The sequence below is a fragment of the Scomber scombrus genome, chromosome 24, assembly GCF_963691925.1.
Source record: "Scomber scombrus chromosome 24, fScoSco1.1, whole genome shotgun sequence".
NCBI classification, from domain to species: Eukaryota; Metazoa; Chordata; class Actinopteri; order Scombriformes; family Scombridae; genus Scomber; species Scomber scombrus.
In genome coordinates this window covers 4,643,178-4,658,184 of record NC_084993.1, presented here as the reverse complement: position 1 = coordinate 4,658,184, position 15,007 = coordinate 4,643,178, and the positions used below count along the sequence as shown (strand labels likewise).

Genomic DNA, 15,007 nt, shown 5'->3' with positions numbered 1-15,007 from the left:
TTGAAAAACTGCAAATGCTTAGAGATTAATAATTAATGACAAATAAGTGATTCATGTGAAAATGTATCTTACCTTGCTCTGGCCCATCAACAGCATCTCCTGTATTAAAGATGAATAAGTGTGTGTTAACTCCCTGGAATTCTTCATTAATCATGTTTTGTTTTATAATTTGAGTTTATTTTATAGTAAACAGACTGTGTGTTACTCAACAATGAACGTCATGAACTCAAACACACACTGTTATGAATATTTGTGCCGAATCAGCACTATAAGCGCTATCTTTTCTTATAAAAGATACTCTTGGTTCGCGGCTTACATGCATCCATGTCCGACGCGCGCCAGCGCTTTCAAAGGTTTTTAAATGACCATGAAATCCAAACACTTCTCTCCTCTGGTTCAAGATATTTATTTCCAAAACTTCCAACTTAGGTGTTTCTTACCGCAGCATGGAGTGACAGACGGATCAGATCAATACATTTCTTTCTTTTCCATCCGTTCAAAAAAAACCAAAAAACTAACAACTTAGCAGCGGTCTAAAAACTGTATGGCTGCGTGCCTGAAACCAAGAGCCACGCCGGCCCCAATAGCCAACACTAATATAACACAAGTGCTGCAGTCACCTGTCTAAAAAAGAGGAGGCGGAGGTGAGAATAGGCATCAATTATGCATAGCTATGTCAGCGTCTAATAATCAAAATTAGCAATAATTCACAATGTCATAATTGTTATCAATTAACTCATAATTAATCAGATACATAATAATAGTAAACTAGAAAAAAATAAAATATTCATCAAACCATAAATCAAGCATTTGGCTCCAACAAGCACAATGTCATTTACAGATTCAACACAGAGGCCGATTAACATCCACAATTCATTAAATCTGCATAAAATAATCTCTTGATATTTGTTCTGGTTGTGGATGTTTGCATGAGGATAGAAACTTTGTGTCTCTCAGTATAAAAATACATCATCAGGATTATTATTGTTGGTAGAGTTGCACTCTTGAAAGAACCTGATTATGTTTGATATCCTAGTCAGTCATATTTACAGAAATATTAAAACATCACAGCTGAAGAAATATAAAGAATGTAAATTCAAGTCGAAGATTTGATTCATATCAGACAACCAAAGTACAGAATATTTACTTTATCAAAATAAATACAATATTTTGTGACTTCTTACCTTTTCTATATTTGTATATGAAATAGGCGGCGACGACGACGATGACGATGATGATGATGATGCATACAACCAAAATCAATATCCATGTCTGATTACCTAGGAAAAAAAATGAATAAAACATTAAAACAACAAATAGTTTATAAGGACACTGTATTATATTCTAATGTCTTTAGCTGATCTTTGATAATACACTCTGAGGAGCCCCAATACAGAAAAATAATGAACTCAAAGCTCATCATGTAGTCATTTAATGTCTGTTAGAACATGTTGTGTAACTCCTATGAGGACATTGAGGACATTGTCATGTTTAGGAAAAACATTAAGATGCATTAATACATTAAATGTGTTACAGCAGATATTTGTTGGTGTGATAACTCACCTTCCATGAAGGGGTTGAAGACTTTTTCACTGATGTTGGAGCTGACTGGGTTTTCAACTATACAGTTGAACCACTCCTCCTTATTCTCCTAGAAAGGAGAAAAAACAATATTAGATGAAAGCTCATAAACCAAACATACAGATGTTTTGAACGTTTTGTGCTGAAGATCAACATAACTATTACACACTTTGATGTGAGACTGGGTTGTTAATTAAGAGCTAACTGCCACATCTGGTGCTTAAAGGACCAAAAGTGTCACAAAATAGTAATAATGTATATCCAATTGTACAATAACTACAGGAATTAATAATTTAATGTAATGCTTTATTACTATTTCCATGACAACTGAGGGATTATTTAGAATTTTACAACTTCCATGATCTGAATGTATTATTTTCCACAGGTTTGTTTGTTCTTGTTGTTCAGTTTATTTAATTACTAATTGTTTATTTATCAGGATCAATGTACAATACATGTATTAGCAGATATAGTTAAAGCTAAACTGTGTAAATAAACTAAACAGCTCAGTCTGGATTCTGCCTCAGCTGGTCACCAACTGATGTCTGAATATGTGAATCAATTTAAAGACTAGATTCTGGTTTATTGTTGCAACAGGATTTATCTGTTAGTGATGAGACTCACAAACATCATTACCATGTGTATACCTTTGTTATTTTGAGCTCCTTGGTTGAATTCCACCTCGTTTCATCTGATGTCCACCAGTAGGTGACTGGTTCAGCACCTGTGATGTTGCCCTCACAGGTGAGGTCACAGTAGGTCATCTCACGCTCACATAATACAGTGATGGTGGGTTTAGGGACAGCAGCTGATAGAAAATGAAACAGAAAGACACTTCCTTTGAATTTAAGGCTGTTTTAATAAATTAAACCAAACTTCAAACACATTTCCTCCACTTACAGATAACCAGGAGTTGAGTGTTGCTGGTTTCTTTGTTGTTGATCTCTGGTGTGTAGATGCCGCTGTCGTCTAGAGTCAGTCCTGTGATCGTCATCTCTCCAGTTGAAATGTCCAGTGAACCACGATCTGTAAAAATACACAAGTTTATCTTCTAAATGAGGATTTTCAGTCATCTTACAGTATGTTGTCAGCTAAAGACACTTATTTCCAGTGTTGGTCACTTAAGGAGGGCAGCTGGAGAAATATGCACTTTAAACACTAAAAATGTTGGTAGAACAGCTGATTTACATACAAAAGTCTAGTTTTGATTTCCCACCAATTCCATTTATTTACCCACTGGTAATCATGTAATTAAGGTATTTAATTGGGTTTTACAGAGATAATGAATCTAAAGACTTTTTATAACACATGAAAATGACACTTTATTTTATAGTATACCTTTAAAAGGGCCTTAATATTTTAAGTAAGGTGAAGATTCAGAGTTAGCATTGATTGTATTTGTCAAATGCAATGTGTTATACTGCTTAAAAAACTCAATCCATGTACACAACATATTAAAAAACCCTGTATTATGATACAATCCTTTAATTTAGCTAAAATATGTAAAATAATCCCTTGATATACAATTAATTTACAGTTTACAATAATTAGACCCCTAAACCAAAATCTCAATTTTAATGTATCAGAAACTTCAAATTACTGGTGCTATCCTACCAAACATCTTGATTTAGATTAAATTTGTACCTTTAAATTGTTTGTAGGAGATCATCCCTTCTCCATTCCACTGCATGGCGATATTAGGTCCATGTTTCCACCTTATGTAGGTGATGGGATTCTCCACAGAGTCTGGTGTGAGAACAGCTTCATCACCTATTTTCCTGTAGAGTGGTTCTTCTGCTAAATAAAATAAAAACCGGCCAAATTATCAAGAAAATAGCCAAACATTTTCCTTAATGAGGCACAAGGGTTAAACGCTTAAATACACATTTGATTAATGCCAAAATAATAGACATAGGTTACCCAAGCGTGATCTCCAGCGTCTAATTTTAGGAGACAATTATCCCTTTAAAACCTCTTATGACTCCTCATCATTATTCCTTAAACAGAATTTATAAAACTGTTCACAGCCAAATATTCACAGTTCTTCAAATGTTCATTTCCTGTTGTCAATGTTGAGGATCTCCGAGTAAAACTAAACTAACTTCAGGGTGCGGCTACAAAATTCACATTGAAACCAAAAACAACACAAAACAATGCACAGAAATAAACCATGTTATTATAATTTTTCTCAACATATCAGTTTAAATGATCCAAAACTTACCACTGGCTTTCACTGCAGTCCAAAACAGAAAGTAAAATATCCACATTTTATGTTCTCATTTAGTCTTCAATAGAAGTAAGACCAATACATGTATGGTGATTAAATATTTCGAGTATATTAATTAATGTTTTCAGAGAGTGAAAATGTAGTAAAGGTTGCCGCTGAGAATAAAGAGAGAAATCAGCGCATAGTTTAAACCAGGTCTTATCTGATATAGTTATCCTTGATTTGCATAGCTCTCGCGAGATTCGTAGGAGTTGTTTCTTCATTGTGCGCGTTGTACAAAATGATTATGTTTTATGATGATGTGACACCGCTGTGGTCCTGTTTATATTCAGACACTCAATTCACTCGGTTACAGTTAGGGAAAGGTCAAGATTTGGTTTAATATGCATTTAAACCCAAATCTCAAATGTACATTTCCTGATGTTACTGTTGAGGGAAACTATCTGGTCTAACCATAGACTGTATATAAGAAAGGTCTAACTTGAGGGTGTGGCAAAAAAAATCCCATTGAAACGCAAAGTTGCCGCAGCTGTGCGCAGTTTCGGTTTTCCATTTGGGAAACTCTCGTGATACTTGTGTGGTTATATTTTTACACACAATCTACTGTTAGTTACTGTTCTAAAAGGGAAAAGCTCCTTTTCCTGTACACATTAGAGCCTCTCAATCATTAAACGACATGTATCATAGTGAGCTTTAGTTTATGACAATCAGACAGAACCAGACTACTTGTTTCCATCTGCTTTCAGTTTTAATGCTGAATTAAACCTGCTGGAATCATTGCTCCTGTTCATACTGACCATTAGAGGATCCCTTCATAATGATAATGCAGTAAGTGATGGGGACAAAACCTACAGTCATCCTCCTGTTTGAAATATGTATTTAAGAGTTGATATGAAGCTTCAGCCGTCTAAATGAGTCGTAAAGCACACCTGAAGAGGATCTTTTAATGGTCATAATACAAATGGACACCTGACTTATTTTAAGACACCCTGGAAAAAATTGTGACGCTATAAATGCATATACCTAACTGTTTTTACTGGACTTACCTTTCCCAAATAGCAAACTTCAACATCTTGAATACATACAAGAACCATGACATTACTACAGAGATAAATCTTAATAATTTTATTGTCTTTGTTCTTATGATTTTACAAATATGATACTTCTGCAATTCATCTTTTAACTGTGCAACACAATGTCATTATGGACTGTTAAACCTGACATCCTGAGGGACGTCTGTGACTCCAGGGAGCTGTGAATCCTGCACACCAAGAACCTGATTTAAGGATGTTTCATTTATTTTAGTGTCATCATCGTAGGAGTGTTATGAAACAAGAATCAAGCTTTGAAATTCATCTCTAGTGTCTCATTTATTATAATTCACCTGTTGGAGGTTTTTTCTTTGTCTGCAGGATTCACTAGCAGCGTATACACACACGATTTTTAATTTTTTTTATCATCAGTGACGTAATGACGGCTTATGCCTGGGTGTAGGATGTGAAGAGGAGGCTGGGGCAACTTCCCTCCTCCTCCTCCTCCTCCTCCTCTCCTCAGGTCAGAGAGCGACTCCTCGGACTTGGGCTCAAAGTAAAAGTTGTACAGTCTCTTTGGATGAGGCTGGTGGTACCTGGTCAGAGCTGCAGGGCTGCTTGTGTTATTAAAATGGGTGATCTCACCACGTAGGTCTTTTATCTTATTTTATTTATTTTTTTAATTTGGGGACACCAGTACAGATAAGAACAATGGCATGCAAGACTCACATACAGGCCCACTTGTTTATTATCTCTTTTTTTTTCTTCTTTTTCTCCTTTTTTAAATAGAAAATAAAGATTCTGACATAAGTACAAGCACTGAGCCCTCGCAAACACCCAACAGCCAAGCGTATTGGAAACAGTACGGAGGACAAACGACTCCTAAACTGACGGCGTTTCTTTTTATCTTTTTTTTTTGTTTGTTTTTTTTTTTTAAATAGATGTATGGGGGCTTGCGACGGTTTAAACCATTTCAACACGACAGCTGGCTTCTTCTCATATTCAATAAGTCCTGTTTCGAGGACATAATACATCTCACATTTATATTATTTCTTCTTCTACACCTTTTTTGTTGTTGTTTTACTACAAATGTATGTGCTTTTGATTTAAAACAACTCAGGAAAACTGAAAAATTAAAAGGGAGGATAAAGAGATTCATTCAACGACTCCACCCGACCCCCCGCACACCTCCCCCTCCATTCTGGCCAATTTATTGCAAATGAAGTGATAACCTCTTGAACAGCAACACACACTTCTTCAATATGGCACAAGCGTCTTAGAAATGACCTAAATGTGTCGTTAACGTAGTCGTCGTCATTGTGGGTGATTATTTAAAAAAAAGAAAAATCAAACCAAGAACCACACCATATCTAAAAAGTATTAAGACATTAATTAATCATCAGTAGAGCAGAAATGATTTGTTTACTTTTTATATTTTTTTTGTTTTTTTTAAATTCCTCGTCGAAACATGCAGTCTGCCGCTCTGCAAGCAAAACTCGATTCTGGACCCCTTTGGAAAAAAAGAAAAATAAAAACGCCAAAAAAATAAAAATTCTTCCATCTCAAATGCATATGAACACTGCAAAAATGAGTAGCCCGGTCGAGCTAATATATACTTCTATTATTCATGACAGAAGCTGCAGAGTAAGACTTCAACATCCAGGTCATTGTGCAATTGAGGATCTCTCTCTCTCTTTCTATCTCCCTCCCTCCCTCCTCTTTTATTTGAGGGCTGGATGGCGATTCCTTCACCCGTTAAATTATTTTTAATAAAAAGAAATAAAAAAAGCACACTGGCCAGCGAATAAATGAAGCATGTAGTGACTAAACTCGCCTCTTCTTCAAAGTCATAACCTCCGACTCATGTAGCGCCAAATGTTTCTGATACTCAAATGATATAAAATTCTTAAAAAGGAAAAGGATAAAAGCCTACTGTCTTTTTTTGACCCACTTTAATCTAGCGTGTGTGTGTCGCTTTAAGACATCCGATGTGCTTTTTCTCATTAAATGTCTGCTTTGGCACACTCCCAGCTGAGGTACCTAACCAAAAAAACACTTTATCAAGTATTATCTGGAAACTAGTGTTATTTATTTTATATATATTTAACTTCCACTGAGGATATTGTTGTTGCACTATACTTTAAATATATAGAGAGGAGTAAATTTCTCTTAAAAAAGAAAAGTAAATGTGTCTGGAGTGTTCAGGAGAAATGAAGGCGTTCTCCTCCAGCTCTTATTTTTAATATTCCAAACTAAAAATCCCTCTTAGCAGCCCCGTCTAATCTGCACACACACACACACGCACACACACACACACACACGCACGAACGCACGCACGAACGCACGCACGCACACACACACACACTCACACACACACACTCACTCACGTATCCCACTACATAATCCAAATAAATATTGTTGTTTTTTTACAATAAGGGCAAATTGGTAAAATAAAATAAAATGAAGCAAAAAAAAAAAGATGTAGTGACTCATTATGTGACTCAAAAACTCTCAAAAAATACAATAAATCCATCACCGTCCAGTCGTTGTCAGTCAAATAAAGAAAGAAAACATAACAGGGAGAGATATATCTAGAGTAGTGGTTGGTTTTACAACGGCGACTATGTCGAGAGAAATGACCGGGCGTCAGTTTGTCATGTTGCAACTTAAAAAAAAAAAAAAAAAACAACCCCTCCCTCTGTTTCGCCTTTCTCTCTTCGCCCAGAGGTGATCATGCTCTGTCTGATCAAAGTCTTTGACCTTTAACCCTTGGCTCCCCTCCCTCCTTCCTTCCATCCCTCCTCACTTCACTTTCCCCTATCAAATAAACTCTCCAATCGCTCCTCTTCCTCGTCCTGCTCACGGTGAAAGAGAAGAGGTGATGGGTGGGGTAGGTGGGGTTGGGGTAAGGGGGATTGTTCAGTCGGCGTAGTGCATGATGGACTCCACGTAGTTTCCGGGGAAGAGGCCCGTGGTGCTGTTCATCACGCCCTCGTACCAGCCGTCGTCGTTCTTCTTGATCACGTAGATGATGGCGCCCTCCTGGAACGAAAGCTCGTCCTCTTTGTCTCGGGCGTAGTCGTAGATGGCCACCACTGCGGGAGAGAGGGAGCGTTGAAGAAAAGAAAAAAAGAGGATAATAAATATGTTAAATGCAGGTTTTTTTTCCATTTCCATGCCTAATCTGGGTCGAAAAACACCCAATACACTTTTCTTTTAGCTGGACTTTTCCTAATGTGACCCACAGTTTACAAAAATAGAAATAAGATACATCATCATCAGCTTTTATCAATATTAATATAATGTTTTATAATGTTAGACAGGCTGAGTCTGTTAACACTTTTAAAAAAACATTTAAAGACTAACTTTTATTCTCTGGCTTTTTATTGTGTTTAATGTGTTTTACTTTCATGAAGTATGAAAGGAGAGAAATCACAGGAAAAATGGACACAATGTGCAGAAAAACTGAAATTCTGGACGGTCTAAGCTCGATTTGAGGTGTTTTCAGGGTTGCAAATGTGTCATTTTGTCTGAAAAGTTTTGCAAATTTGATGAATCGTTGTCTTTTTCTCTAAAATAAGTCACTTCCTTTGTTTTCAGGAGTAACCTAAAAAAAATGTGTTCAATTTGATGAGAATTTAATCTGTAATTAGAGGACAGAAGACATTAAAGTTTGTCAAATTTGAGAAAAAGTACATTTTAACCTCTTAAATTCTCTGTATTCTAGCTTACATGCTCTCCTACAAATCCAGCTCCTGCTTATAAGAATCACACTCTCTGCATCAGACACACAAACCTTTCTCCAGGTAGCTGCGTGGGGCCCAGGGAGGGTCCTCCTCTGCGTAGGGGTCGCTGTACTCCACCACCGCCGACTCCTCCTCGTCCTCCTCGTCTTCGTAGTCCTCCGGTGGCGGAGGAGGAGGTGTGGGCTCCTCAAACACCGGCTCGTCTGAGGGCGGAGGCGGGGGCGGCACGTCTGAGACTACGAGTGGTTATCGGGAAGGAGAGAAGAAGAAGAAGAAGAACACAATTAGAGAAGCAAAGACTTTAAATCAGGAGCTGAAATGACGGACTGGCATTCCCATGCATTAGAGAGAGGAAGACTCCATGCATTTAGATTTTTAGGACTGTTTATTTTCCATTAAAAAGGACAAACAGAACCAGGATAAACACAGCACAGCACGGACACAGAGCTGTGATACGACAGGTGCACAAAAACTCAACGTGCAGACATGAGAAAGGAACATGATGGTGGACATTGGAGAGAAATCAGAGACACAAATTACACAGAAATATAAACATGCTTTTTAAAACATATTATACTCAAATTATCGGTCAACCCCCAACATTTGCTGCCAAAGGGAGCTGCTATTACTTTCCACTCAGCTAAATATCAACATATATTTTAACATGCAGACAAGAAAAGTTAGTATTAGGGACCGATATTGGATTTTTGGGGCATACACCCGTTATTAGGGAGTTAAAAGATATTCTAATATTGATATATCAGCTGATAATCTTATATATCCAGAATATGTACATAAAAAGCCACTTTTTTGCAACATGGTTATCAAACCCCTTGTGAAAAAGATAATGCAGGCATAATATTTTACTTTAACTATATTTAATGTATAAAATGATAAATAATAAAAACACATATGTGTACACATTAAACTTGAATTAAGAAAAGGGATCAAAAAATATATATACTATAATATACTTAAAATGCTGCATATATAATAAAATAATGCGTATCAGATGAACATATATCCCTGCTCCATAAATGCCAATTAAGTCGTAATACACAATATGAAGCGTCTGTTTTGGTGCTTTGAAAATGACTTAACTTAACGTTGGTTGACGTTTTTGAGGAGGAAATTTGGGAGCTTTGAGGCATAAATTCACCCATTTTTCTCAACATAAAGGTGCATACAAGCTCCATGAGGCAGCTGATGTTGCAGGTTGATCACATCTCTGATAATAACTGTAAGGGAGTGTGAGTTAAATGAATGGCGGTCATGCAGAGGGGAGCGAGGGAGCGAGGGAGCTAAAGAGCCACTTACTAGTCTCCTGAACTCGGGCCACAAAGCCCATCAGAGGCAGCTGAGGGGTGATCTGCATGGAGGGGGGAGGGGGCGCGAGCGGACCTGCTATCACCAAACAGTGTCAGTACACGGAGACGGAGGAGGGCGGAGAGAGAGCAAGAGAGAGAGAGAGAGAGAGAGGGGAAGAGAGGAAGAGCAGAGACATGAGACAGCCAGGTTAGAATAAACGAGAAGAGAGTTAAAGAACATGAAGAAGAACAGAGCAGCATCAATGAAACACAATGATTTTAGCAAAGCACACACCTGAGAAATTAGTAGTTTTTATACCCATTAAGTCCCTAAATTAAAAGAATATATAATTTATTCTAACACCACATCCACACTCTGCATGTAGCAGAATAAACTAGAGATACAGTGAAAACAGAGAAAAGCCGAGTGTAGTGCAGTGAAGGCAGTTAGACTGATGAGAAACGACAGAGCACAAAACCATGACGGACATCTTTAAATAAAAGATGCAGAAACACAAAACAGCTGCTCCCTCTGAAAAATCTAAAAAGGGCCGGGAAAGAAGCCGGACCTCCTTTAAATCAGGAACTTGAGGAAAAGGAAACTGTTCAACTGGGGCAGAGCAGAATAAATGAAAATAATTAGAGGATGATATAAAGCTTGAAATTAATTGGTTAACCTGATGAGTCTCAGTGGGATGCTGGACAATTATGAATCAATTAAAATATATTCACAGTTCTGGTCTTAACGAGCAAAACGAGCCATCATGTTAGGCTTTAAAGGCTCCTTATGTGTTTTTAATGAAGGTTTAAGCAACACGTTCGTCAAAGTTGGTTATTTCTAGGAGGAAGTGACTTTTTTATTTTAGATAATGAGCAATAGATTTGAACTCATGACATCTATGAAGTTAAAACAGCTCAGTGATATATTTAACTTGATTTAAAGAGACTTTGAGTAAAGATTTGTTGTTCAACTGCATCCAATTTGTGTTTTATTTGACTTTAAAAATCAAGATAAAGTCAATAACACATTAAAATCACTTTAAATTTGCCTTTTTTAAAAGAGCCAATAAGTGCAAAAACACAGAAAACTTTAAATAGATCATGGTTAAAAGTTTATAGTCTCTGCTTCATGACCACTGAGCCTTTAACTCTTTTATTTCCACTTAATAAACCTAAAAATATTCATGTATTTAAAGGTGAACACACAGTAATATTAGTGACAGCTGGGGTACCTTGGTTCTGGGCGAAGTGGGGTCCTCCGTTGAGCTGGCTCTGGTTGTGTGGCATGTTCGGCATGTTCGGTATGTTCGGCATGTTCGGTTGCCCGGTGACAGACGAGGGTCGGCGGTACGGCAGCGAGCCTCCCACCTGCTGGTTCTGGGGCTGCTGCGCCGGGCGGTTCATGCTGTAGAACTGAGGAGGAGCACCTGATAGGAGACGCCACCGGGGGGCAGCAGAGAGTTAGAAACAAAGAGGAGGAGGAGGAGGTTTCATTTCTCTCCCCTCTGGTGTCTTAATCAGAAACTTATAGTTTATTTAGCACTGAGGAAGTTTATGTTTTATTGCTTTTACATGTAATTAAACCTGGAAACTGTTATAATACCTTTTCATTTACTTTCTTAACAGCGTTTCTCAGCCAGGTGCTTGATTAAAAAAGGGTTTTATAGCCATTAATTAACATTTAATCACTGTGTTCTCTTTATTTTAATGTTTTACTGCTTTTTATCAATTTAATTATTTGTTTATTTTATCCATTCTGTTGTTTTTTGGTCACTTTTCTCATTTCTATTTCATTATAACCACCACACACACATCTCATGCATTTATACATCAGAGCGGCGGCAACAGACACGGGCGGCTGATGAGATGCTGTGAAGGATGAGGAGCGGTGGAGATCCAGCAGAAGCAGCAGGAGGAAGAGGAGGAGGAGGAGGAAGAGGAGGATGAGGAGCGGCGGGATAATGGAAAAAGTCTGAGGTGGGCGGCAGACGAGAAGAAACTGCACGTCAACCAGACTTGTGGCTGCGTTTAATCCAGACATGTTTGTGATACATGTTCTCAATGACGGGTTTTTTTTTTTTCCAAGATGAATTCTAACACTCGAATGTTTACAGAGAAGAAAGGTGGGAATTAGGATTTGCCAAAAGCCTTTTTTTTTCCTTTAAAAATGTAGATTCAGCATGTTGTTGTCTGTTTAGAGACATTTTCTGCTCTCAAAGATGTTTTTTTTTTTTTTTTACATCTTCTTATAAAACATGTGCAGCCATTGAGAGGTGGACATGTCTGAATATGAAGCACAGGAATAATGTAGAGGGGAATCTGAAGCTCAGTCTACTTCCTCAACAGTTATAATAAAGAATATAAAACTTACTCAAATTAACTATATAAAGCTCAGATTTTTAGTGTCTCACATCCAGATCTAAAAATCTCACCTTCATACATTAAGAAACTACTAACTATGTAACCAAATCAAAACTAGAAGAAGAAGAAGAACAAGAATGAGGAGGTGAAGGAGGAGAAGGACAAGAAGGAGGCAATGAAGAGGAGAAGAATAATAAAGATAATAGGAAGAAGAAGGAAGTAGAGGAGGAGAAAAGAATAGAAAGGAGAAAGAGAAAAGGGAGGAGAAGAAGAAAGAGAAAGAGTTGAAGAAGAATGAGGAGAGGAGAAAAAGATCAGAGGAGAAGAAGAAGAAGGAAGAGGAGGAGAAGAAGGAGAATAGGAAGAGGTAGAAGGAGAAAAAGAAGGTGAAGGAGTATGAGAAGAAGAAGAAGAAGAATAAAGAGGAGAAGAAGAAGAAGAATAAAGAGGAGAAGAAGAAGAAGAATAAAGAGGAGAAGAAGAAGAATCAAAGATGTGACTTGGACATTATTCGTTGTGTTTGAGATAAACCAGTAAACCTCTCAGTGAGCAGCAGGTGGAGCCGGTGAGCAGACGACACATCTGGGTGATGACACATCAGCACACGAACACATCTGGGTCTTACAAGCAGGAGGATGCATGTCTGAGGGGTGGAGGGTGGAGGGGCCGGGTTTGGGATGGAGGGTGTGCAGAGGACTGGGTGAGCTTCCCCCCCGCCGGGTCACACTCACCTTGTGCAGGGTTGCCGTAAGGAGGCGGGGCCTGTGCCGGTGGGGGGTCGCAGAGGCGGGGAGGCTGGGGAGGGGGAGGGGGCACAGGCGGGGATCTCTACGGGGGGGTTGGGGGGCCTGTGGGGGGCCGTCTAGGGCGAAGGTGGGGGCACCGGGGGGTGGTGGCGGAGGTGGCAGTGTTGGGGGGGAGGTTTAGCTGGGTTGGCTGGGGCAGAGATGGCGACTGAGGTGTCGGAGGTGAGGGGGGGGTTAAAAGAGGAGGAGAAAAGAAAGGTGAGGGGAGGTAAAGATAAGAGTGAGAAAGGAGGAGAGGAGTCCAGAGCGTCCAGGGTTCGTACACATTTGAATTAGAAACCATTCATTTCAGTGTCTCATGTAGAAATCCTGGACTCCCAACAAAGATTAGTCAAGTTAGTTTGATTTCAGGCAGCCATCGTGACTCTGAGAGGAGAAAGAAAACGACAACAACAACAAAAAGACAGGAAGTGGATGGTTTTACCTGGGAAGGCGTTGGGCGGGGCCGGGGTCGGCACGGCGATGGGCAGGCCAACGCTGCCGCTGCCGCTGTTCTCCCGGCTGCTGCTGCGGCTTGCTGCTGGGGTGACTGCCTCCGCTGCTCCCACTGCTGGTGGCAGGGCAGCAAAACACGTCAGACCACAGACACCCAAACACACACACACACGCTCGCTGTCTGTCACACACTGCAGGTAACACACACACACACACACTTGAGAGCAGAGGAGGAGGAGGAGGAGTAAATCTGTGACTAAACTTTGGCTTTACTAATTTAAAAGTATAATACAGTGCATCAGTTTTTGCAGAATGTTTGTACCTTAAACTTCTTAACTTTTTAACTAATAAGTTGCAGTAAATGTTTGTGTTTCCACCACATTCAAACTACTATAAATTAGTCATATTGGTTATAACTTCTTTCTTTCTTTTCATAAAATACAAGTTGGAAAGCAAACATTATAAATTGGTTTTATGGTCAATAAACAAACAGCCCTTTTTGACTTATTAGAGGGTATCTGCACATTTTTTTAAGAACAAATTTAATGACTTTTAAGACATTTTAAAAACCTCTTTAAAAGGAAAAAAATAAGACCACAATATATAATAATAATAATAATAATAATAATAATGCAGGATTTTATTATTGTAGTGGGTTGAAATGGAGCTAATTTAGGACTGTAATAACTTACTGCTGATTATTTTTTTTACTTTAATTAATAAGTTGATTGGTTGGTTTATGTAAAATAATCAGAAATATAATGATAATAATGATAAATAACATTAACTAAATATAATGCCTTAACTTCCTACAATTCAACACCTCAAGATTTAATGGACTCTGTATTAGTTTCAGGAAGTGTTTACATTTCCGACTAGTAAAATTGGTCAGATAACATATTTGGAAATAACAGCGACTTTATAAGGAAGTTTCACACCCTTTTTTTTATTTTCATACTAGTAAGTAAGCAAACATCATATATTTGCTTTAACAGAGTCAATAAACAACAAGAAATATCTGACTCTTGACCAAATATTGATTCTAGTGGCACTAAATGGTTCTCTTTTTCTGTGAATGAATCAAGTTTTGCATTTAACTAATAAGCAACGTTCAGCTTTGTAAACTGGTAGAAGAGCTACATTGAGACTTTGCTGCTTCAGTCGTAACATAGGAAATGTTTCTGTGGTGGAAACAGGCTGCAGTAATAAAACACTTTCTATTAAAGCAGCAAACACTATATAATAATAATTACTTTTTTTCTTTCGACACACTTCAGGTAAACTTAACACTCACAGTAACTCAAGATTAATAAAGCGGCGCCCTCAAGAGCATTGATGTGTTAGCGTGAGCTGCGTTATGCCTTTGAAATGACCACACTGATAAAAGAGAGGAGAAAGCAGCTTTGGGGAAGTCCGACCAAAGACACACACACACACACACACACACACATACGTGACACACACAGGTGACGCAGTGGGCGACACGAGACGAAAGACAAATATAATGACACGC

General features: G+C 38.3%; 2 protein-coding genes across 2 annotated transcripts in view; both read right to left on the bottom strand.

The window, feature by feature from the left end:
- LOC133976668 (uncharacterized) overlaps window positions 1-3,883 on the bottom strand; it is a 36,139-nt gene extending 32,256 nt beyond the window's left edge. Inside the window, exons 1-5 of the mRNA XM_062414927.1 lie at window positions 3,803-3,883; window positions 3,226-3,378; window positions 2,482-2,607; window positions 2,229-2,389; window positions 1,564-1,651 (exon numbers count right to left, since the gene is read on the bottom strand). Coding sequence (XP_062270911.1) covers window positions 1,564-1,651; window positions 2,229-2,389; window positions 2,482-2,607; window positions 3,226-3,378; window positions 3,803-3,848 — 574 coding nt within the window. The 5' untranslated portion in view covers window positions 3,849-3,883. The remainder of the gene's footprint in view (window positions 1-1,563; window positions 1,652-2,228; window positions 2,390-2,481; window positions 2,608-3,225; window positions 3,379-3,802) is intronic.
- A 1,058-nt stretch (window positions 3,884-4,941) lies between these two features.
- abi2b (abl-interactor 2b) overlaps window positions 4,942-15,007 on the bottom strand; it is a 23,090-nt gene continuing 13,024 nt past the window's right edge. Inside the window, 6 exon segments of the mRNA XM_062414544.1 lie at window positions 4,942-7,934; window positions 8,636-8,821; window positions 9,903-9,986; window positions 11,125-11,319; window positions 13,484-13,577; window positions 13,579-13,609. Of these exon segments, the coding sequence (XP_062270528.1) occupies window positions 7,759-7,934; window positions 8,636-8,821; window positions 9,903-9,986; window positions 11,125-11,319; window positions 13,484-13,577; window positions 13,579-13,609 (766 nt within the window). The 3' untranslated portion in view covers window positions 4,942-7,758.